A 26,281-nucleotide genomic window follows, 5' to 3' on the forward strand; every position below is an offset into this window, starting at 1 on the left:
GGCTATGGCTTTTCTGTTTTGAATGTACCAAGATCTATACAGGATGGCAGGGGAGTGAATAATGGTGGTGAAGCTTGGTTTGATTGGTTGGCTGCTAAGGGTCACACAAGTCTGTCTTGGATTTGTTGGGACCTCCCCCCACCAATTATAGTACACTTTATAATCTTCCTCCCCTCTCTTGTGGGGGAGGAAAGGTACCATAGTTTACAATATTTTCTAGGACACTATTCTGAGTTGAGGAAGAGGGCAATCGAGGAAGTAAGATGGTATATCTGCCAATATTTCTGTTGGTCAAATATGAAACCAGGTTGTTCCCTCTTATGCAGGCACAACCTAAAGGAGTGACTTTAGGGGGTGGGGAGGTGATGTGGCATTATACAGCATCTGTGAGAGTCATATATTTATCTTCAATCAGTTGGTAATGGTCAAAATGCCCTTCCTTCCTTCATGGAAGGAAGAAAAAAGGTGAACCTTTAAAAAATCCTGAGGAGAAATGAAGAGATGGCAATGGATGCCAGTCTTAGAACTGTTGAGGTTAGGCTTTTAAGAAATTGGGAAGATTGAGTAGCTTTACTGAGGGGGGAAGAATCACTCAGAGAGATAGCAATACCTTTGGAACAAAATTAGGAATCAGAACTGAACCACAGGATTAGCAAGAATAAGAGTTAACAACTTTCTTCAACATATCACACATCAAAGAAACATAAAATAAGGTAAAGCAGCTGTAAGGGCTATCTGGCCAGAAGAAAACACTATTCAAATCATTACACACACATGATTTAACCATTCAAGAGGGTTGGGAGCAAACAATTTCAAGACTGGTTACAAGTACTTTCTGTTTGGAATTTTGGAATTAAGATACATAGGAAATTTTTAATTTTTTTTGGCCAAATAAATGTGGATAGGATTCTTGTTTTGCTAAGATGGACTAATCTTTTTTGTTCTGAGCATTTTTTTTTTTTTTTTACAAAAGAAATAACTTTGTGTTTCACAACCCATCAGAATTTTGGAATAGAAAAAAAATCATGCAGCCAAATTATTAGCTATATAGGATAGCCAGGAATTGTCCTGGCTATCCTATATAGCTACTAATTTAGGGGAAATTCTCAAGGAAACATTTAAAAAGGCATTTTAAAAACCAATTTCCAGTTGGTTTGCATACAGAATTCTCCAGTCAGTTTCTGACTTGAAAATGTCATTTGGTGCTATCTAGCTTCAGAGCATGGTCATGAGGTTTTCTTCCAATACTGTTCCAATTTTCTACTTAAAATGAAAAATAGCAACCCATTCCAACATACACCATAAAATTATAGATTTATTTAATCACTGCTGCTTCATGATGTCCCAGTGGCCACGCTTCTTTTGCAAAAATTAAACTGCAAGGCGTCTAACTCATTATTTCCTATATATCAAAAGAAATCAAAATCATAGGAAATGTAGTGATCCTGTAAAAATGGCAGCAACCGAGATAACAAATATTGCAATTGACAACTCATTTATTTGCACTTATATTATTCAAGTCATTTATACACATATATATAAATTTACATACACTGTCCTTCTCCTCCAGTTAAAAGTTTGTTTTAATTTCTGAACACTGAAAGTGATATTAAAGAACTGAGTCAATTTAACATTAACAGCTGCTGTGTATGCTGGTCTCATCTCAATGTTATCTCTTACTCTGAAATAATACCTCCACTCTAATTGTGACATAGGTCAGCAGAGATTGTATGATATCCAAGTTCCTATTGAAAAATCAATTCTACTGGTTATAACATAAAAATGTCATTGCCCTGCAAAACACCTGTTAGGTATTAATATATAACTGAAAGGTATTGTTAAAATTTCATCTTTGCAGTACATCTAATCCAGCTTATATCAAAACTAGTAAAACTATCTATTAAATTAATACAGTGTAATAAAACTCACGGGTATTGTCAAAAAACAATATCCACATATCAACAAGTCTTAATGTCAATTCTGTTAATTACAATAGCTATCCAGGTGTTACTGAAACAGTTAATCCAATATTTTATTTTATTCATATATTTAATCTACCATACTGAAATGCTCACTTATCTACCTGATCCACTTCTTTACTGAAATGCAACTCCTAATGTAGTTTAGCAATTTGATAGTCACCTTTAATTTCTTCACTTTAACTGCTTTGAGCCTAAAAGTGGTCTCAATGATGTCCAGTGTCAACTCTCTGGCTATAAGTTATTCACTATTTTTCCTTCTGTTTTCTACTTTCATCTCTATTATTTGAATACTGCAAATAATATTATTTTGACAGTTGCTTTTACTTATGAAGGGTTGTACAGAAAAGCTCACTCAGAAAAGTTCTAATTTCCTCCTTCATGGTAGCAATGCACCAGCAGACAAGACCTCATAGCCTTCTTTATAACATCAACCCTTTCTTTCACCCAATAATCAACTTTCTTTATTTCCATTCAGGTATTTTCAATTTGCCTGTGGGATTTGGGAGAAACACTTCAAATTTTATTTGTGTCTTTTTCATGTTACCAATTTGTGAACAGGGTACTGCTAGTGTCATTTGCTCACTCCCATTGGAGGTGTGGGGGATGCATTCCACTTAGATTGTTTTTGTGTGGTACTACTGCTCAATCCTGGAACAGCTATATTAGAGGGAACTTATATTGAAAAAACAATAAATAAATATGTATTCCATAAAACATAAAATATACAAATCTTTCAACTATAAAAACAAGAGTGTAAAATATCATATGTGGATCCATCATTTATAATCAAATTTATGACAATATTTTTGAATAAAAGAATCAGTTAATAGAATCCATGGTACACCTTGATATTTGAAATTTAGATCAGTATATTACAACTATATGGAAAAATCCATAAATGCTTGTTTTATATATTCCCTTAAATGAGGCTTGCATAGCTGTATATAGAATATTTAAGATAAAATCCAAACAGTGAAATAACTACTTACACCATAAAATGGTGTAAAAATTACTGTATATCACTGACAGTACCCCATGCAATGTACCAAACTGTATTACAATCCTTGGACCGTTTCATCTTCAACAGTGTGTTGAGTGTGCTACCCTCCCTACCCCAGTTAATAATTTAACTTGGCATCACTGTGACCCAGATGCAGAACATATAAAGAAGTCTACTGCATACAAGAAAAATGTGCAAATCCTCATGCTCCGATCAAGAATCACTAATGCCTAAACATTTGTAAAGAACTAAAGAAAAAATCTGGTGATTTCCTTTACTCAATACAATTTTACAAAAGAAAGCTCTAATGAATCAAATTTTATGAAACCACGACTTGCAGCACTAAAGATTTTTAAACTTGAGAAATGGTAAAGTTTATACAAAAATAAACTGCTACAGAAATGTAAATGTAATATTAAAACCCAAGGCTAAGTAATATTGTTCATCTTACCTTCTATCTCGTCCAATAACATCAAGATAACCAATTGGTGGTGAATTCTCTGGTGCATATTTACCATGGGAAACTTGCTGGCTAAAAGCAACAAGTACCAATTTATCCTGATAGCTGACATGTAAAGCTTTCCCTTCCTTCTCTGTAACAATCAAAATAAAAACCAATTGGTTAAAATGAGTAAGGTAATTTAGAACTGAAAACTAAACCTAATATTCATTGATAAAAAGCATCACATTTAAGTAATATATGCTTCATAATTTTTTACCTATTTTCACATAAAAAGTTTGTATTAAGAGTAAGCAAGAGATTTCCAAGGAAAAGGATTACAGACGATGCTGAATCTCAAATTAATCAACTGAATGACTATTAAAAAATGTAAGTACTAGCCACACTATAAACATGCCTTTATATTCATATTGAGAATAAAACAAACCACTATATATCAATACTGCATGTCCAAATGCATACATATGCTTTTTTCTTGAAAGTCACACTGGAGGATACATCATTCATGTAAGCTATTGTCAATTTTCCATTTCTGCTGCACAGATGAACACTCACTAAAATTTTTTTAAAAAATCAAGTAAATCAAGCATTTCTTCTGTTTTACTATTATCAAGAATGGCAACATTTCATATAAAAGGCAACTGAATGTATATCCTGTTGTTATTTTTGCTCATTTAACCCCAGGGGTTCATATCTGGTGAGTATGGGTTTGGAACACCCAGGGCCCTGAGCTGGATATCATCATTCTTCTCTTTCTCGGTGATTCCCTTCTACTTTCGACTCTCTCTCTCTCTTTCTCTCAGGGTAACTCGCGGAATTTTTTTTTTTTTTTTTTTTTTTTTGGCTGTTGCAGCACAAGCCTCAGGCTTCCTTGCATCATGTAGCTAATAATAATAATTTCAAAACAACTGAACTTTATTTATTATATTAAAAATGCATTAAAATATATTATTAATATATTTTAATATCATTTTGAAGTTTTAGGTTTTAATAGCAGCCCTAACTAAGTACAGAAGTGTCAGAATGATGTTAGGCTAACTTTCTTTTAATTATTAAACTCAAAATTAATGAGTATATTTATCATGACTCCTTGTTTAATGTCACATTTGTGTGTAAAGGACGATAAATAATTAGAACACCTTTTAATAACAAAGTGAAAAAAAAATAATAATAATAAAAAAATGAAGTATGTGCTCTCCTTCACTGAAAGGTTCCACTTCCCAAGTAGCTGTTTCCCCAGTTATTTCCAGTTTCTTAGTTTCTTATTGCTGTCTGCAGTGTTAGACACATTTTTTGTGCTACAAACTCAAAATTAATCAGTATATTTATCATGACTCCTAGTTTAATGTCAAATTTGTGAGAGTGAAGGAAGATAAATGAACATGTAATTATTTATTTAGAGACTGAAGTCTATATAGCCAAGTGATCAGTGCAGGTTTGCAGTAGCAAGTGTGAATTGACCATGTTTTAAGCCCACATGAGTGCTAAATAAGGCTAATGAATGCATTCTTGTCAAAATTAGTCATCAACTCCTCTGACTGACTGACATATTTGTGCCTGAGTATAAAATGAACATTTATTCTGCTAAATATAAAAAGTAAAATGTTATTTTTTATACGTAGGTAATGTAAAAATTATCCAACAATTTATTTAATTGTGAATAATACTATAATACACTCAGTCAAGGTTTATTTCCAATTGGTACTATTCCAATAAATCAGATTTATTGATTAAAAATAGGAATGGCAGACTTCACAATATGTTTTCAAATCAGTATTCCTCCCTCCAGCCAATATACCAGGCTACAGTATTATAGTTTCAACAACTTTCTATATTTAGCAGTCCATAACAAGGCATTGGCAAATAGAGCAATCATACATGTAAAAGACCAGAAGAGTGCAGAGGAATTTTACAAGGTACATTCAGATCTATGAAAGTACTATAATCCTAGTTAAAGATGCTGATTATTACAATGAAAAATCTGATAGTTGATAGTCTGGCTGGGAGGACAGTTCCTTGGCACAGACTATTTTGATCATACCACAGCAGTTCATATGGTACCATAAGTTATCTTTATCATGTATTATATCCATTCAAGTGTATATGTGTTCCTAGGTCAATCTGCATGTTAAGTGAACCTAAAAACCTAATATCTCACAGAAGGGTCCCTGCATCCTCCACCTGAGTAGTTAACTACCATCCAATCAAAGAGGCCTTGAAGAATTCCTCCATTCTTGAATGTGATTCAACCTCAGACCTCTCCAAACAAGAGGCAAGTGAACTCGCTTACTGTTACAGGATGCTGAAAGGTCTGAGAAGACTAGTCACTATAAGATTGACTCCAACAGCTATTGGCCATGATCCTATATTAACTTCTCTGCTCCTCCTTTCAAGTAATAGGCCTAGTTTATCCCTTATAACACTTAGATTTGTGCAATGAAGGGTTCTGTAAAGTAATGGTACCTGCATGTACCTTTATACCTTACAATAAAGACCATTTATGTTTTTACATTCCACTTGTTATTACAGTCTCCTCCAATCTTTTCTGGGGTTTACCTCAGTCTCTTATGCCCGTGAGCCAGGTACATGCAGGTTACCACAATGTGGGTTGGTTGCAGATTGTGTCTTCAGAAATTTTGTAGTTAATGGGGATCAGGTGAGATTCCAGTTTTTGAATAAATAATTTACAATAATATCAAAAAATTAATATATTAATTCATAAAGTAATACCTGTTTTTATTAGGTTCCCCCCCCAAGTAATATTATTTACTAAATCATCAGATATGCAATGTATTGTATTTTTTTTGTGTGATTTGAATTACACACAATGCTACTCTATTACTGGTATCTTTATAAATTGCATACATCTGCCTAAAAGGTCTTCTAGATTTAAAAAATTATTATTTTTTAACTCACCCCTCCCTCAATATCATATTGTCAGATATGAAAAAAGTAGATGAAAATATGGGACTCTTAGATGTCATTTTTTAATTCCTGAATTTTCTCTAATTATGATGTTAACGTTGTTGTTAGATTATATTGTTTCTGATTATGAAATTAGAACCAGTGCTGCAGAATTAGAAATTGAATCGCCATTAAAAATGAAACCATTCAGCAAAAACTAAAGAATATCATTAAAAGTTTCCAAAAAAATTGCAGTTAAAAGAACACTAATTAAGGGTTAACTATCGGCATACATAGAACATAAACTGCATTTTTTTTTTTTTTACCATTCATTAAAACTATTTTTTATAAATTGTATATTCATATCCAGTCCCCTTTGAGGTAATGAAGACATAAATGTGGATATATAAAGATTTGATTTAATTTGAATTTTTATGGGACATGGGCAACTTAGGCCATATGAGCCACATCTAAGGGTATAAAATCAGATGTAAGGTATATGAAGGTATGAAATAACTGAGTACATAATTAAGAAAAAAGAGTATTTAGAGTGTAAAATCATGGCTGGAAATTGGGATGAGGAGGTACTGATGACAGAGCTCTCCCTCACTGTGAATTTTTTTTTAGTTTTAGCCGATTAAGCAACTTGAGTAAATTATACAGTGTAATCCAGATTGAGATGGCAGGGGTAACATTATTTTAGGATATAGTTTCATCTGATCTTTGTCAAATATGTTCCACCTCTCTATTGCAGAATGAGAAGAATTTAATTACTTTCTGTCTGTCAACAGTGCATCAAGTTAAAGAGTTTTCTGCATCTGGATTTCTAATCCAAGGAAGAAGAGTACAGATAGAGCCAGAAACTGATGATGTCCTTTTTCCACACAGCAACTTAAAAAAAATTGTAAGTAATATTACAAATGTTTAATTTTTCATTTATTTTGTTTATTTTTATATATTTTATACAATACAATTAATATTAACATTATTAATTAATTTATTTTAATTTAAAGCAAACTATTGTATTATTACTGACACGAAGAAAATTTAATACAAATTTACATATCATTTCTTTTATTACAGGTTCTAACAATAAGGATCAGTGCGGTTCTAGTTACAGCAGGTGCGGGTTAAGTCTAAGACAGTGGACCAGCACAGATCTACCTGGGGGGGAGGAGTCTATACTCTAGTATTACTTTTTGATATATTCCACTTTCCATCTACATTCCTATGCAGATAATCAAGCTAACATTTCCTACATGTATGAATATAAAACAGAGTTAATGTAACCCTTTTAAAATACCCATATTTCTTTTCTTATCCAAACAATTGTAAACTGCAGTTTTATGCATAAAATTCATTCTGAGATGGTGTATTTTCTTATCTTTTTCACACATAGTTCAAGCTTCCAGTACACATATAAGAACACGTCTTGACCGTATGTCATACAACCCAATTTTCTTTTTCTGGATTAATTAAACTGAGCACCACAAAATAATTATCTTGTATTTTAAGAACATATATTGATAACGTATATTATCCTGTATGTTGTGAGTAAGAGCTGATATATATATATATATATATATATATATATATATATATATATATATATAGCTGCTCTGAGAAATGTGAAAACAGATTCCCAGAACACAGAAGTTTTTACTGTAGTTTTCAATAAACATTTGTTTGTTATTTGGTTTGTAGGAGCATTAGCAACTAAGGCCATAATGCTCCGGGGATATGCGGTGGTCATTCCCTGACCTTTCCGCACCCTCTGTATTTGGTGGTCACGGGCTTAAACCCCGGTCTAATCAAGAAGTGTGTGCTACGCGCTGCTGCTCCTGCCCACCTGGCTACGGAGGCGGCATGAATAATAATAGAGAAGAAGTGTGATCATACATAGATTAGTGTGCTAAGACCAAGGTATCATTTCAAGTGATATGCAATGGAACCTCCTAAATCTGGTACACCATTATGCAGCACCACCCACTTTCTAGCATGTTCAGGAAAATGAGTGAATCCAGCAAAACAGAATACAGCAGAATTGGTTATTGGATTGACCATTCAACAAAGCAGCATTACAGATATTGAGAGTTCAACTCAGAGAAATAAGTTTTTACAGTATTTTTACTCTAAAAACCATGACATATTTATTAAGTATGTAACTGTCTAAGTGCTACTGGTAAACAAGACTGATGACTCTTCAATAATAAGCAATAAGTTGCTCAATTTTTTTTTAGTTTACTGATTCCATATGAAGCAGACTAAGGTAATGATTCTTTAATGAATATTTAAATATTTTAGATTGTCATTTGTAAACAATATTGATGCTGCAAATTTCATCCATTTATATTTTCTCATATGCTGCCTAAAAGAAAATCAAGTAGCCCAGAAAATAGTATCCTTTCAACGCGAATGCACAGATCCAAGGATGTATCGTCACAAGTATGAGGTTGGGCTCTACAACATTATTTTTTTTTAAATGTAACTTTCTCTCACTTTTCTATTTTCCTTTTGTGCTCCCCCTGATCATAAGAGCCTGGTGCTGCTGCACCTACTTGCCCATTGGATCATACACCACTGCCTGGTCCATATCTATTGTGGAAGGTTGTATTTTCAACCACTCGACAATGGTTGCATTTTCAACTGCACAATCACTTTACTGGGATTCTAGTGCAACGATCATGCAAAACTTTTCCCCTTCCAAAATTTCGTATATTTTGGAGAAGCAAATAAGTTTATTTTTACTGTAGTTTTCAATAAACATTAAGCTCTCCTGATGTATATATCTTGACGATACTTTCCACTGATTCTCTTGATTATGTTTTTGTGTACTTTATATTACTTTTCTCTTGAAATAAAAGCTACACCTGCACAGAAGCTATGTACAATAAGATGCAGAATAGAAATACAATCATTCATGGCCTTTTTTATGAATAAGATACAAGGCGGTATCAAAAAGGTTCGTACCCTGACATAGATAAAACATCAGTAAGAAGATGCTGTTTTTAATATAAGTTGTCTACATATTCAATAACTAACATGTGAAATTTCACATGTTAGTTATTGATCACCCGTAGGTGATCGTACACCAGAAGTGGAGCCCGGAATCTGAGGATACTATGGTTGACAAAGTGGAGTATCGAGCAGTGATCAAGTTCTTGCATTTGCAGGGCAAGAAAGCTCAGGAAATTGATAAAGAAATGAAAGCTGGGTATGGGCAAAATTGTCCATCCTATGACACTGTAAAAAAGTGGAAATGGGAGCTCCGGTGCGGTTGTACTAGTGTCTTTGACGAGCCAAGAGAAGGAAGGCCATCAACATCCACAGACAGTGAAATGGTTGCAAAGGTTGAACAGCTGGTGCTGAGTGACAGATGTGTGACAATTCATTTCATCGCAAATGCAGTTGGAATTTGTTATGGATCTGCCCACAGCATTTCACACGACCATCTGCATGTCTAAGGTCTCCGCACAATGGGTTCCAAGATTGCTGACACCTTTGCAGAAGCAATGTCAAATGCAACGTTCTCACCAACTGTTGGATTTGTGTAATACAGATATTGAGAACTTTTTTGATCAGTTGGTGACAAATGACGAATGCTGAGTGTACCAGTATGATCTGGAGACTAAAGACATATCAAAGCAGTGGAAGCACACCTCCTCCCCACCATTCAATGAAGTGGAATCATGGTTTCAGGCAAAAAAGTGCAGACTTCTAGGATCAAGGCATTAAACAACTGATCCATATATGGGAGAAATGTGTTACTATACATGGAGAATACACAGAAAATGATTAAAGTTCCTGTGAGGTTTCACCTTCCTAGGGCTATTATTTCTAGGTAAAGGTACGAACTTTCTGATACCCCCTCGTATGACCATCTGGAATCCAGAAATTCCAAGATCTGGTAAGAATCAGGTCCCAAGGTTGACACATTTGGGAGGTTCAACCAACCTGTCCATCCCCTCTAATAATTTGTTTAGCCCTTCCTTGAATTTATTCAAACTACTTTTACAATACCAGACGGAAGTTTCTTTCAACAATCAACCACCTGCTGGAAATTTTCCACCATTCTTCCTTAATTTAAATTTATGCCCCCTCAAGTGTTGTCTGAGCAAGAAGAAGGATGACATTAGTATTTAGCCTACACAATCTATTCAAAGCCACAACCCCCTCAATCAGCTCTCCTTGCAGGTGACTAGTTTCAGAACTGAAGCCTTTATGGTACAAGTACTCTCATTTTCCCCCTCAATATCTTTGCCTTTCTTTGAGCCTGTTTCAACAAATCAACGTCCTTCCTAAAATGAGGCTTCCAGACCTGAATGCATTACTCAAGATGTGGCCTAACCACTGACTTATACAGAGGGATAATCACCTTCTTAAGCTACTGAGATAATGAATTATAATAAATCAGAGATTGCTGAACACTGGCATTAGAATCTATATGATATAGGTTTATTACTGTGGTGTATAAGGTAGGGAACGGTAATGAACAGTAGCGAAAGTTTCATGCTGAAACGGGATACAAAAGCCAAGGGCATTAATACAAATTACTAGGGAAAACTAATAGACTTGTCTTCAGAAAGTTAGCATTAGTGGTAGCATATGATGCAAAAAAAGCAAGCTTATACAGCATTAGAAAAAAAAAATTCCCATTTTACCTATCCATTCCCTCCAATAGTTTATCTAGTTCTTCCTTGAATTTATTTAAGCTATCAACTTCCACAACAACAGATGGAAGTTTGTTCCAGCACTCAACCACTCACTCGCTAAAAGCAAACTTCCATACATCTATTCTGAAACCATCCTTCCTCAATTTGAATTTATGCTCCCTTATTTGCATAGTTCTGAGCAAGAGGAAGAATCCCATCAACAATGAGCTTGCTCAATCCATCTGACAGGTGAATAGTTTAAAGACGCTGCAATTTGCAGAACTGAATTCTTTCTGGGTAAGAGTATCCCTTTGTTCCCTTCTCCCACAAAATGTAAAAGTTTACATTTCATCAGCATGTTTCAACCCTTGAAATAAACTGCCTCCCTGTATGATCAAAGCTGACACTTTAATGAAATTTAAAGGGTTTAAATTTCGTTTATCAAAAAATGCAGCAAATATGTATTACACAGTTTGTTTTCACCCTGTGAGAAATAAATATTGTTATTTTGTATGTTTAATACAAATCTTGGCACAGTTGTCCAATTATTGCCCCTATTATTGTCTCTGTCCACCCAGTTCCCCAAAGGATGGCACTAACCTGTTATAATTTACTTTTGTGTAAACAAAACAAGTTTATGGTAGCTACAACATAAGTGCACTCTGAAAAACATCACTGTGAAGGATGAGCTGTTATATTAACAAAAGAATAAAAACAGTTTTTCTAAGTTGTTTACATATACTCCCTCGCTCTCCATGAGATTGAAGTCAGTTGCAATTGTTACGCCAGTTCAAAGTCTTTTGCTACAGTACAGTATAATCTATTTTTTGTGCTATTTTATCTGAACTGGTGTCTTTTTTGGAATTTGTGTCTTTAAATCAATTTAAAGTTTGTTTATATTAAATCTCAGCTAGCAGTATTATGGCAACAAACGGAATTAGTGACCTCAAATGCAGCATTGGCTGGCTCCAAAGATTTAAAGACAGGAATAACTTGGTTTCGCAAAATTTTTGAGGCAAGTCTGGATTAGCTGACAAAGAAAAGGCTACAGATTGGTTGTATTCTGTATGGTCCATTCTTGAAAAATATGAGGCAAAGGATAATTTTAATCTCGATGAGACAGGTTTATTTTATAATTTGCTGCCAAAATAAAACATTTGCTGTTCCAGGAAAGTCTTGTCATAGTGGAAAATTAGGTAAACAAAGACTCACTGTTCTGTTATGCTGCAATTCAGATGGCAGCGCAAAACTATGCCCACTTGTGAGTGGTAAGTTTTCCAAGCCAAGATGTTTTAAAGAAGTTAATCAACTTCCCCGTGATTATGAGGCCAACAGACGTGCTTGGCTTATGGTCAAAATTTTTCAGTCTTGGTTATCAAAAGTGGTTAGAAGAATGCCTTCAGAAAAAAAAGGAACATTTTGATGATTCTAGATCATGGTACAGCATATTCTGCTGGGACACTTAAGCTGACAAATATATGGTTGTTTCCTCCCAAGTGGGAGGTTGTTGTAACTTTCCAACAACACCAGTTTTATGCAACCACTGGATCAAGGCATTATTTATAACCTGAAGAGAGCATTATAGAGGCCACCTGTAAAGGTACTTGATCTGCAACATAGAGGGGGGAAGGGAACAATTTGCAGACAAATTGGAATGTCTTGGATGCTATCTGTAATTTTGGTATTGCTTGGTACAGTACTATATCATGTGTAATAATCAACTGCTTCAGAAAGAGTGGCTTTGGAGAGAATATCATCTAAAAACATGTTGTTGTTATTTGGTTTTTAGGAGCATTAGCAACTAAGGCCATATTGCTCCGGGAATATGCAGTGGTCATTTCCTGACCTTTCTGCATCCTCCATATTTGGTGGTCATGGGCTCGAACCCCGGTATACATCAAGAAACATGTGCTACGCACTGCTGCTCCTGCCCACCTGGCTATGAAGGCGCCTCTAAAGACATGGTCCAGCAGAAGAATGTGATAGCAACATTGAGGAATGGGAGAATTTGAAGGAGCATATGGATTTTGTTGGCAAATCTGAAGAGTTTGTGAAGGTGGACGATGACATTGTTACCACAGCAAAGCCAACACTAGAAGCCCTGCTGAGTACCAAACAAAATGTTTTTGTTACCAGTGGCAGTGAAAAAGCACACACACTGCCATCTAAAAAAGATGCCCAAAATGCATTGATTGAGCATAATAGAAAATATGTTGGCCTGCAGTAACACTGATAAAGAAACAACTATTTCATTTGATAATGTCTGTGTTGTAGTTAAAAATGCATATAGGACAAAAACTGAAAACAATATTGGATTCTTTCTTTAAATTAGATTAATTTATTAAAAAGTTAATGGTTTGTATATCTCCTTTTATATTAAGATTGCAATTCTTTTTACTGTGATACTAAAATATTGTATATATCAAAATATATACCGTACAATATTTTCATTTCCGTTAATTGCTTTTTTCTTAGTTTATCTTACAAATCAAATAAAACCTTTAAAAAATGTGTTATTCCTATTACTGTATTGTTAGACAAGGCACTTGTTTTTATTATTTTTTTATTTTTATTATCCTTAGATGTATAAGAAAAAAAAACAAACACACCAGTAAAATTTGGACACTTTTGGGGAACCTCATTACTACAAACCTCGTCATTACAAAACATGAAACACTTGGTCTGTAACCAAGTCACAAAGGAGATTAGGCAGGCAAAGGCAGACTACGAAAAATCCTTGGCAAAGGATGCAAAGAAAAACAGAAAGGAGTTCTTTACATACTTGAACTCGAGAAGGAAAGGGATGAATCAGATTGGTCCACTGGATATTGATGGTTCAACAGTTGAGGATCCTGCTCAGGTGGCTAACAATCTAAACGAGTATTTTGCATCTACATTCACGCATGAGGAGTTATTCAGGAAGGAGAATGATGTAGGTAAAGTAAACATTGGCAGTGAGCTGGATGATTTTGTAATAACTGAGAGGAAAGTGGAGGAGAGATTGTTGAGGATAAACATAAAAAAGGCACCTGGGGTGGATGGGATCTATCCAGTTATATTAAAGGAGGCAGCAAAGGAAGTATGCAAACCCCTAGCCATAATTATGAGAGCTTCTTTGGACTCAGGGGAGGTACCCATAGACTGGAGATGTGCAAATGTAACCCCAATTCACAAAGGAGGATCAAAGGCTGACACAAGTAATTATAGACCTGTTAGTTTAACTTCTGTTCCAGGTAAATTAATGGAGGCACTGGTTAAAGAAGCACTGCAGGATCATCTAGACAAGAATTCAGTTATGGCTCAGACGCAGCATGGTTTTGTTAAGGGCAGGTCTTGCCTGACCAATTTGATTGGATACTATGATGTAGTCACAAAAGAACTGGATGCAGGGAATAACTTTGATATTATATATTTGGATCTTAGAAAGGCTTTTGATACTGTTGCACATGGAAGACTGCTGCACAAATTGGAGCAGTGTGGCATTGGAGGCAAATTGCTGCTATGGATAAGGGGATGGTTGAGTGGCAGAAGACAGAGAGTGGTAATCAATGGACACTGCTCAACGTGGACTAATGTTATTAGTGGAGTTCCTCAAGGTTCAGTGTTGGGTCCATTGTTGTTTTCGGTGTTTATGAATGATATTGATGATGGGATATCAAGTTTAATGTCTAAGTTTGCAGATGATACAAAGGTTGGCAGGGTCGTTAAGGACACTACTGACGCTATGCTGCTGCAACAGGATCTGGAAAGGTTGAACAGATGGGCTGAGAGGTGGCAAATGAAGTTTAACATTGACAAATGTAAAGTACTACATATGGGTAACAGTAACCTCAGAGCAATGTATCAACTCTGCGGTACTACACTGACAGTGGTGGAGAATGAAAAGGACCTGGGGGTAATTGTGCAGGCAGATATGAAGTTCTCTGAGCAGTGCAGACGAGCTGCAAGAGTAGCTCATGGTGTCGTGTCAATGATATACAGGAATTTTTCTAGCAGGGATAAGGAGGTGATTATTCCCTTGTATAAGGCAATGGTTAGGCCACATCTTGAGTACTGTATACAGGTCTGGAGGCCTCATTTCAAGAAGGATGTAGAGCTGCTGGAACAGGTACAGAGAAGGGCAACAAGATTAGTAAATGGAACAAAGGGTTGCTCTTACGAAGAAAGGCTTAAGTTTTGCAAATTACAGAGTCTGGAGACTAGGCACCGGCGAGGTGATCTGATAGAGGTGTATAAGGCTTTGAATGGTTTGAGCATGCTCAATGCCAATGGGATTCTTCATCTTTCTCAGAATAATCACCTCAGAGGGCATAAATTCAAATTGAGGAAGGATGGATGTCGGATAGATGTGCGGAAATTTGCCTTTGGCCAGCGGGTGGTTGGTTGGTGGAACCGACTTCCATCACTTGTTGTTGAAGTTGATAGCCTAAACAAATTTAAAGCTCAACTGGACAGGTATTTCGAACGAACGGAGGGGTGAAATGGGAGAGGGTTTTTTTTTTTTTTTTTTTGGCTGATGCTGAATAAGCTTGCTTTCTTGCATCATATGCCTCTACTAATGCTAAAATGCTAATACTAATGCTAAAATCGAAAATATGAACATTAATTGCAAAAAATGAATGTTAAACATTCATAAATACCGCATTTCAAAACACCCTCGTAGCTATACAATACAGTGTACCTCCACTTATAATATTAATCTGTTCCAGAGGCACCATCATATTATGTAATGTGAACCCAATAACACATTGTTTTTTGGTTATTCATTCCAAGACCTCGGAAGTTGAAATTTTCACTATATAACTAAGCTATTTATGTTTCCAAAAGGTGATTTTTTGTAATGAAAATTATTATTATTATTAATACTAGCAATATAGTGCAAGGAAGCCTGAGGCTTACACTGCACCAGCTAAAAAAAATTTCCGAGTTGGCCTGAGAGAGAGAGAGAGAAGTAGAAGAGAATCACCAAGAAAGAGAAGAATGACACCCTGGGTGTGCCAAGCCCATACTCACCAGATGTGAGCCCCTGGGGTTGAATAACCAAAAAACAATGTGTTGTTGGGTTCACATTATGATATTTTCAAGGTACGATGGAATGGATTAATGTCGTAAGCAGAGGTACACTATATTGTATAGGTACGAGGGTGGTTTGAAAATGCGATATTTATGAATGTTTAACATTCATTTTTTGAAATTAATGTTCATATTTTTGATTTTGTTGATACTTGAGAAAAAAATTGTATTAGTTACCAATTCAAATAATTAAAATGCACAACACTTTCATTGTTATCATACGTTCCGGTATAAGAATCAATTTTGAATGCCTTTGTGATATTTTTCTAAAACACATTTTGGAGGTCACTACCATAAAACAATAAAAACAATTTGCACTTTCCGGTTTATTTGGCTTTTTCTGTTAGTGCAATCAATTATAAAGAGATAGTAAACTCTATGTTATTGCATTTGCGAAAATACCGATAGCTGGAATTGTGTGGGTTTTTGTGTTATTATAGAGAAATGTGTTTCCCCTTCACTGAAATCTTAAATCATATAAAAAACAAATAAATTTTCAAAATTTTCTCTTCATTCCAAGATTGGTTTTTGCATCACTTTGTGCCTGAAGTAAAACAACATTGTGAAGATAAAAATATTCCTTTTCAGGTGATTCTGATTTTAGATAATGCACCTGCCACCCACCATTTCTGCAACATCACCACCCTAATATCAAAATAAATTTTTTGCCACCAAATGCGACACCACTTTTGCAGCCAATGGACCAGAGCGTTATTTAAAAGTTTAAAGTGCATTATCTTTGAAAGACATTTGACATGCTAATTAACGCAACTGATAAGGAGGGAGGTCCAACCGTTAAAGAATTCCATATTTTAGCTGCAATTAAAATAATACAACGAACCTGGAACAAAATTTCAGAGAACTTGAAGGGTGCTTGGAATAAACTGTGTCCTCAGTTTATTGATAATTTAAGGATTTCAAGAACCAGCAGAGATCGTATAAAATGAAACGGACGCAGATTGCTAACTAATTGCAGCTTGACATTTCTTCCACTGATGTCACTAATCTATTTCAAGCACACAATGGAGAGCTCACAAATGAAGACCTCTTTGAAATAGCAAAATGTGAAGCTAAAAAAGAAGATTTAACAGCTGAAACTCCTGTTCGTTCCTTCACTCTCAAGGGGCTAGACGAAGCTTTTCAACACAGAAAAAGCAATTGAGATTTTCGATTCACAAGATTCAAATTTGGAGTGTACTAGGAAAGTTGCTACCGATTTAAAAAACGTATGCATGCTATCGTGAAATTTATAAAGAAAAGAGAAGACTATCTTGGAAACAAACATCTCTTGACACATTTCTGAAGAAGACGATTCCTTGTGTCTCCAACAAACCAACGAGTGGCAACACGACAGACCAACAATGAGCGATCAATGAGTGTGCATTTAGTCGATGATGATGAAGAATAAATGTTCCCTAACATTAACGAAACAGGCCTACGCGCTCTGGATTCATTAAGAATTTATTATAGTTACACACAGAGCGTACAAATAAAGAAGAAATATATGAGCTTTCGGCTATATGGTAGCCTTCATCAGAATTAAAAATACATGAATGGCAGTTGGAATGAAGATGTGCACTGCCAGGTGCGTGAGACGCGAGGTTTAATTGTTTGTTGACGTCTGTGGCTGTGACGCATGATGACGTGGCCAGCGCTTGTCCAATGACAGAACTACTGACTCTGTGATCGGGTTGACTTGGCAACCACTGTTCCTGTTCAAGGATTTATCCGAAGATTTTATATTTAACGATTCCAACCAGGTACGTTTTAGGTAATGGTGGGATCTGTCTACCACCACGACATCGCGGTGTGGGTCGATGTCGTGGTGGGTTGTCCAGACATGTTCGGCGATAGCTGAGTGTTCTATATCCGCTAAACGGATCGCTCTTTTGTGCTCCGAGAGACGTTTCTCGAGTCGACGTCCAGTCTCTCCAAAGTAGCAGCTAGTGCAGTCACGGCAAGAGATGCGGTAGACCAAACCGCTCTGCAGAAGGGTGGGGACAGGTGTTTTCATGTTGGAAATGAAAGAACGCAGTTTCTTGCCTGGGAGTTGGATGCACTTTATTCCGTGCGTTCTCAGGATTCTACCGATCTGTTGTGACAGGTTGGGGTAGTATGGGATGAATGCCCTCGTGGATGGCTCGTCACTGTTAGTGTTGTAGCTGGTCGTCACGATGTCACGTGTCTGTAGATCACACCTGTCGAGGACGTCAATGGGGTAGCCACACCTCGTAAGGTCTACTTTGACCCTAGTGACCTCTTTGCGTCTTTCATCAGCGGAGCTGGAGTGTGTCCAGGCGCGAGTAAGCAAGGTTCGGGCAGTGGAGAGGAGGTGGCCTCGCGCGTGTGCTGACCGGAAGTTGGTGAACTGGCCAGCACACATGGGCTTACGATAAACTGTAGTCCTCAGGTATGTGCCTTCACGTCGGACAAGTGTGTCTAAATATGGTAAGGAGTTGTTCGACTCCAGCTCAATCGTGAATTTTATGAAGGGCGATAGTGAGTTGAGGTATGATAGAAGTCGCTGACCTGAGTCTCTAGGGATGACCATGAACACATCGTCAACATAGCGACACCAAAAGGCGATGTGATCTGGTGCGTGTGCAAACGCACGTCCCTCTAACTCCTCCATCACGATGTTTGCTGTGACCGAGCTGACAGGGGAACCCATGGCCGTGCCATGTATCTGCTGGTAGACTGAGTCATTAAATATGATCGCACCCCCTGTTAAGCACAGTCTGAGGGCGGCGGAAATGTCATCGGGTGTGAGACCAGTTCTTTCGTTGAGGGTTCTATCATTGTCCAAGAGTTGTTTTGCACAAGAAATGGCAAGTTCCACAGGGATGGAGGTAAAGAGCGATATGACGTCGAACGATGCCATAACTTGATCCTGCGAGATGGATACAGTGCGAATCCTCTTTATGAATTCAACACTGTTGGAGACGGTGTGGGTGGTCTTGCCAACTAGAGGAGAAAGAAGTCTCGAGACAAATTTAGACAGCTCGTAAGTCGGTGATCCACAGCAGGATACAATTGGTCTCAGTGGTGTGTCTTCTTTGTGCACTTTCGGTAGGCCGTAAAACCGTGGGATCTGACATCCGGAGGCACGGAGGTGATTACGGGTTGACTGTGTGATCTTCCCTTGTTTCAGCCAACTGTTGATGAGGATATTCACCTCTGATTCCCATCGTTCTAAAACTCTGTTGGGGTTGATGGTCAGGGGTTTGTATACGGTAGTATCCCGTAAAAGTAGTAGCGCTTTCGCCATGTAATCGGTGTGATCCATTACAACCGTACGGCGGCCTTTGTCTGCCGGTAGAATGACGATGGACGAATCCTGTTTCAATGCCTTGAGGGCAGAAAACTGTGTACGGTTGAGGTTAGAAGAGACGGGGCGAGCACGGTGTAGAACTGCTGCAGTCTTCAAGCGGATTGTGTTGGCTACATCTTCTGGGAGGCGTGATAAGCTGGCTTCCACACCTAAGGCGATGTCGGTGATCGGCGGGTGCTTAGGAAGAACGGCAAATGTCATGCCAAGAGTCAATAAGTTTATTTGGTCCGCAGATAACTGTTTGCTGCTTAGGTTCAATACGAAGTCCGTGGAATTAGTGAGAGGGGTATTACGTTGGCTGCGAAATTGACGGGATTCATTAATCAAATTACAAAACTTACGTTTCTGTCGGGCACAATAAAGATCTGATTCTCTGACGGCCTGGTGACATAAAGTGTTGACCACATCGGTGTAAACGGGATCGGGAATCAGAGTCTTAAGGTCGGCTAGTAGGGTTGCCTTGCTCGCTGAAGCACATTGTATGTCATGATGGAGGCAGCCGATCCATATACGTAGGGTTTTGAGGCCGAAGTTCCGACAGGCACGTCTCATGCGCTCATTAGAAAACGGTTGTTTGTAGCGAAACCCTTTCGGTATAATCTCGTTAGCTTTGCACCTATGCGCAAACCTCAGGTGTTGTCTACTACGGGCTATAAAGATAAAATCTTTCTGTAGTCTCACGACCATGTCGTATGCTGGTTGGCCAAGAATAGTACGAACATAACGAAACAGGCCTACGCGCTCTGGATTCATTAAGAATTTATTATAGTTACACACAGAGCGTACAAATAAAGAAGAAATATATGAGCTTTCGGCTATATGGTAGCCTTCATCAGAATTAAAAATACATGAATGGCAGTTGGAATGAAGATGTGCACTGCCAGGTGCGTGAGACGCGAGGTTTAATTGTTTGTTGACGTCTGTGGCTGTGACGCATGATGACGTGGCCAGCGCTTGTCCAATGACAGAACTACTGACTCTGTGATCGGGTTGACTTGGCAACCACTGTTCCTGTTCAAGGATTTATCCGAAGATTTTATATTTAACGATTCCAACCAGGTACGTTTTAGGTAATGGTGGGATCTGTCTACCACCACGACATCGCGGTGTGGGTCGATGTCGTGGTGGGTTGTCCAGACATGTTCGGCGATAGCTGAGTGTTCTATATCCGCTAAACGGATCGCTCTTTTGTGCTCCGAGAGACGTTTCTCGAGTCGACGTCCAGTCTCTCCAAAGTAGCAGCTAGTGCAGTCACGGCAAGAGATGCGGTAGACCAAACCGCTCTGCAGAAGGGTGGGGACAGGTGTTTTCACGTTGGAAATGAAAGAACGCAGTTTCTTGCCTGGGAGTTGGATGCACTTTATTCCGTGCGTTCTCAGGATTCTACCGATCTGTTGTGACAGGTTGGGGTAGTATGGGATGAATGCCCTCGTGGATGGCTCGTCACTGTTGGTGTTGTAGCTGGTCGTCACGATGTCACGTGTCTGTAGATCACACCTGTCGAGGACGTCAATGGGGTAGCCACACCTCGTAAGGTCTACTTTGACCCTAGTGACCTCTTTGCGTCTTTCATCAGCGGAGCTGGAGTGTGTCCAGGCGCGAGTAAGCAAGGTTATATTTCTTCTTCTTTATTTGTACGCTCTGTGTGTTCCCTAACATTTGTAAGTCAGAAATAATTTCTTTATTATTATAATTTGCTTGATTTTACAAGCTATGATTTTATATCTTTGGATAAATCAATCATTGTTTAAGCATAAACTAATTATCTAACTAATTTCGTTGTTGAGAACGCAACCCCTGATTTTAACATTACATCTATGGCTATGGGAAAAAATTCCCACTTTACGAGCACGCACGAGGAACAAATTAACTCAAAGTCAGGAATTACCTGTAGTTAAAACTGTTGCCCTACACAACAACAATAACATAGTCTTTGCAGCACAAAATCCCATAACTATAGTCATTTATTGTAAATGGTTACTTCAGTTTAACAGCAGAGAAAATGGCCCAGCATTAACATTTTTTGACTCTTCCCCCAAGATGAGGCATGGTTTTATTTGAATGAACAAGTAAAGAGGAACTGAAAGTAGTGTCTCTTGGCTCTGATGTACTTCATACATATCTGAAAATATTCTAGCTGGAATGCAGTGGTAGTTCCCCAGATATGTTAGTCACTTCAATTTGAATGTTTTCCTTTAAGTTCATCATTCTGTATAACATGTCAGAGCTTATAAAAAAGTGCAAGGAAAGTTATCGGGCCTATGTTCTTTATGGAGAAAACTGAGATACAGAAGTGTGATAGTGCAACCATTTTTTAAGAAATTAATAAAAAGTTCTATGGCCATTTCCAGCAAGATTCTGCTACCATGCAATCACTCAATGAAGACACGTGTGTTAAGTGAAATAAATCATGGATTATGGCTGCCTCATTCTCCAGATATCACCTCCCTGTGAATAGAGAATGAAGAACTCAGGGAAAACATTCACATTGAAGTGGCCAACATACCCAGTGAACAACTGCAGTGTGCAAGTCATAATGTTATCAGAAGATGTATGGAGTGCAGCAGGTAAGTAGGCATTAATTTTTGTAATAAATACTGAAGGTAATTGGCACTATTTTTGTAATAAATACTGAAGGTAATTGGCACTATTTTTGTAAAATTAAGGATTACCACAGTATTTCTACAATCATGCTATTGCATTTCTGCACTTGTGCTAATCATGCAAAGTTCCAACACCTGCATGGCAAACTGCAATTAATAGCACATTGTGTCACAAAACATTATGCTGACAAACAAACTTTGACAAACTTTGGGTTGCCAGACAGGCACTTTACCCACCCGGCTAGCCCGGTCGGCAGGTCTCAGTTCTAATCTCAATGATTTCCATTTCCACTAAGTCTGCCAAACCCCATGCACTTTTCCTGACAGAATCTCCAGTTATTGGTTGGTTCAACCACTGCTAATCTCATCTGCCTAAATTATTTGCTGAATTAATGCCACCTTTCGCTTCAAAGGTGGCAATTGTGCATATGTACTTTCTGTATTATATTGGTGTAAATACACCATAGAAAACTCTTAAACAAAATAACTACATTTGTAGTGTGAAAGGGCATCATTTTATCTGTATCTCACATTGTGCTCATCCTTCACAATGAGTTGCCATGTATTGCACTACCTCGAATAAGTAACGCTTCACTAAAAGAGAAGATTATTGTTACTTATTCTCAGTGGGCACCACCACTCACATGCACTGTTTCAGGGCTTGTTGTCCCTTCATTGGTGAGTGGGCAGGTACCCTGGTATTGCAGACATGACAATCCAGTTCTGAAGATAATCACACAATATGAGAGATGCCAAAAGATGTACATAATAATGTTTGAGTGAAAGTCAATGCAACAAGGCATCATATATTTAAGAGTATAAATAATCTACATAATATTGGTATAAATACACCATAGAAAACTCTTAAACAAAAAAACTACGTTTGTAGTGTGAAAGGGCATCATTTTATCTGTATCTCATACTTACACTAATGTGGCAGACATTATCTTTTCCAAAAATGTTCAAATAATGTTTGTCAAGTAGAATTACTAAATTGATAGTACTCCGGGGAATTATCTAATCAGCCTGATTTCTGAATTTGCTCTTACTTATCTCATTAAAATGCACCTAAATTTCATTTTTATTTATCTTTAGGCACAAAAACTGACACAAAAGACAAACCTTAATTTTTATAGGGGTATCAGAGATGAGTTTACATTTCTTGAAGATTTTATTTCAATGCAATCACGCAATCACTCAAATTAACAATCATGAAGATTTTTCCCAAGTTTCAAACTGTATTAAAAAAAAAAAAAAAAAAAACTAAACCAAACTGGAAAACTAAAATCAAATGTTAAATAAGAAATTCATTTACACATAATATAACTGTCTGATGTTTCTTAAAGTAAAAGGCACAAAAAGACATGGAGCAGCATCTAAATACAGTGGTAAACATTAGAGAGTGTTATATCATGTTCTAATTTAATGCCATAATTAATTTGTTTTTTCACTAAAAAAGTTTCTATAGTATATTGGTATATTGTTGCTACATTCATTAATGGCCTATAGTTTAATGAACAATATGGTTCATTAAACTATTGTTCATTAAACTTTAAATGTATAATATTGGTGCAAATACATCATAGTTTACCCATAAATTTAACTACATAAGTAGTGTAATGGCATCGTTTGATTTTATCTCATTGTGGCTACCTTCACAATGAGATACCAGGTATTGCACTACTTCCAATAAATAATGCTTCTCTAGTAGAGGAGACTACTGTTATTTATTCTCAGTCAGCACCACCACCCAGACACATTTTGGAGCTTGTTGGCTCACTATTCGGTTGGCGGGCAGGTACCCTGATAACGCAGACATTGCATCTCAGTTGCGAACTTAAATTAAGTTTGCAACCGAGATGGCATGTCTGCATAGCCACAATATGTGATAAAATCAAATGATGCCCATTACACTACTTATGTAGTTAAATTTATGGGTAAACTATGGTGGATTTACACCGATATTATACAGTTAATTTCAACCCATAACATATTATGCCTTGTGCATTTATGTATTCAAAATATTAAACTTTAATGAAGAATATGGTTCATTAAACTACAGACAAAAGTTTCCATCAAACTTTTGGATTATGAAGTATGATAGCACTGGTAACATGAAAAATGACTTGAAGTAATGCACACATTAAAAAATCAGGTCAGTATGTTATTAACAGAAATGAGAAAGGTGGGGTGTAGGAAATTTGAATATCCATAATATATTGGAAATAGTGTACAAGTTAGTGCAATTGCATCATTTCTGTACGTAGCCAACTACTTAAGTAGTTATAAATTGGCTATTAAGTAGTTGGCTATGTACAGAAATGATACAATTGCACTAACTCGTATGCTAGTTAACTCCCTATGTAACCTGAGTCTTTAGCTCTAAACTATTCTATAATATATTGGAAATAGCAATCCTACAGTTATGAGAGGAAGTAGCAATGTACATGTATGTACACTGCTACTTCCTCTAATTTATTCCTCCCCAAAGTTCCAGTTCATTTCACTAAATAATGTCACTCTGGGAATTATGAAGTATTATGTTTACTGAACAGCAGTTTTATCTTGTATTTATCATTTATCTAAATGACAACTGGCATTTGTTATTGAGCATACTTTTTAATATTATATGCACACATGTAAAAATGCATTTTTTGACACATTCTAAGTTTGTATTCTGTATATTTAATTTTCATTAAGTTTTATTTTTTAGCTAAATGTTATAGTGCCTAGTTTTATATATACAATAGATGCCACTTATTTTGATCACTTCAGAGATCAGCTAAACTGATAAAAAGAACTGATTGAATAATAATAACTATAATGAAACAAGGATGCAGCTGTTTAGAGTCGTTTATTGATGCAGAATGGACATATGTACATAAAAAAGGTATATGTGGACAAAAATAAAACATTAAAAATCAAGCAATATAAAATATTTTAATCTGACTGCCCACTAATTCTTCGAAAAGTCATCAATGAAACTGAAACAGACAATGTTTCTGGAAATCCATACAAATCATTAAAAACAAATAAAGACAATATTAAAATCAAGAATTAGAAAGGGTTAATGCTCTACTGTAAAATCAGATTGGTAGAAGTGTAGACATAGTACTTTCTTTCACAAAATAGTGACACTGACAACTATACAAAGTGTATGAAAAAACAGCAATAACTGGACACACGATGTGTTGGAGTTCAAGAACAAATTCAGATGTTACATAATCACTTCCACTGCATATGCATAAACCATGATAATGCAAAAAAGCGATAACGTAAGCCGAAGCACTGATTACATAAATGTTTTTCCTAAGTATTAGCATACATCTGATCAGGACTTCATAAAAGTGATATTACACAAATGATAACATTATCTGTGATCACAGTAAAGTGGTGTGCAATGTATATTATTTTTCCCCCTTTCTCTCGTACAATGAGAGTGGGGAAATAACAGGGTAATTCAGAATTCCATCTCAAATTCTACAGTGGATTCGTGACAACAAAAGAACTGAAAATTTTCTTTTTGGAAGTGGCATAGTTTCTAAGGAAGACAATGTTAAAGCTCTGCAAAGTCACTTCCGGTATCAGAGAAAAGGATGCAAAACACACAAGATACAATTGACATGAATTCATAAAATAAAATTTATTAAAAACACATGAAGTGACTGTTGATTTACAGGTTGCCGCTTCCCACATTTACTCAACAGAAAGTAGTAAGTCCACAGGTCTCAGCAAAAGTACACAGTCTGATAATACAACCATTCACAATGGAAAGGAGTGTAGGGTGCATTAGCAAAGCTTTATGCAAATGTTCAGAAAAAAAAATTGCACTTTTAAAGGTGTTTGCTTAATTCATCCTGTTTGAAAAAGGTTGAATTAAGGCAACACCCAAAGTGGGGAGAGAATTCAAACTAGATGAATTAGATTATTATTCAACAAAAACTGAATGCTCTTTAACTTTTTTTTTTTTTCTGATTTCATATTCAAATTCTATATCATAAAAGAGACAGAATAACTGACATAACGAATAAATTTAAATACTATCAGTTAATATTAAGGATTAGCAATTTAATCAGATGTCAACTTCATATTAAATTTAAAACTACAGAGAAACAATCAGGTTTTGATCTAAAAGGCTGGCAACAGGATTTGTTTACAACATTGCATACTTATCGTATATTGTGTTATTCATAGTATGTGCAAAACAACACCATCACAAATATGCAAATCACAACTATATGGGATGTTTGCACACACACACACCAGAACAAGTAAG

General features: G+C 36.5%; 1 protein-coding gene across 1 annotated transcript in view; it reads right to left on the reverse strand.

Annotated features, from left to right (window-relative positions):
- Positions 1 to 26,281, reverse strand: part of LOC150084964 (Golgi resident protein GCP60) — a 100,439-nt gene that overhangs the window by 69,902 nt on the left and 4,256 nt on the right. The window contains exon 2 of the mRNA XM_090375673.1: positions 3,434 to 3,575. Coding sequence (XP_090231799.1) covers positions 3,434 to 3,575 — 142 coding nt within the window. The remainder of the gene's footprint in view (positions 1 to 3,433; positions 3,576 to 26,281) is intronic.

This window comes from Mastigoproctus giganteus, chromosome 6 (assembly GCF_048544385.1).
Source record: "Mastigoproctus giganteus isolate SK-2022 chromosome 6, ASM4854438v1, whole genome shotgun sequence".
NCBI lineage: Eukaryota > Metazoa > Arthropoda > Arachnida > Uropygi > Thelyphonidae > Mastigoproctus > Mastigoproctus giganteus.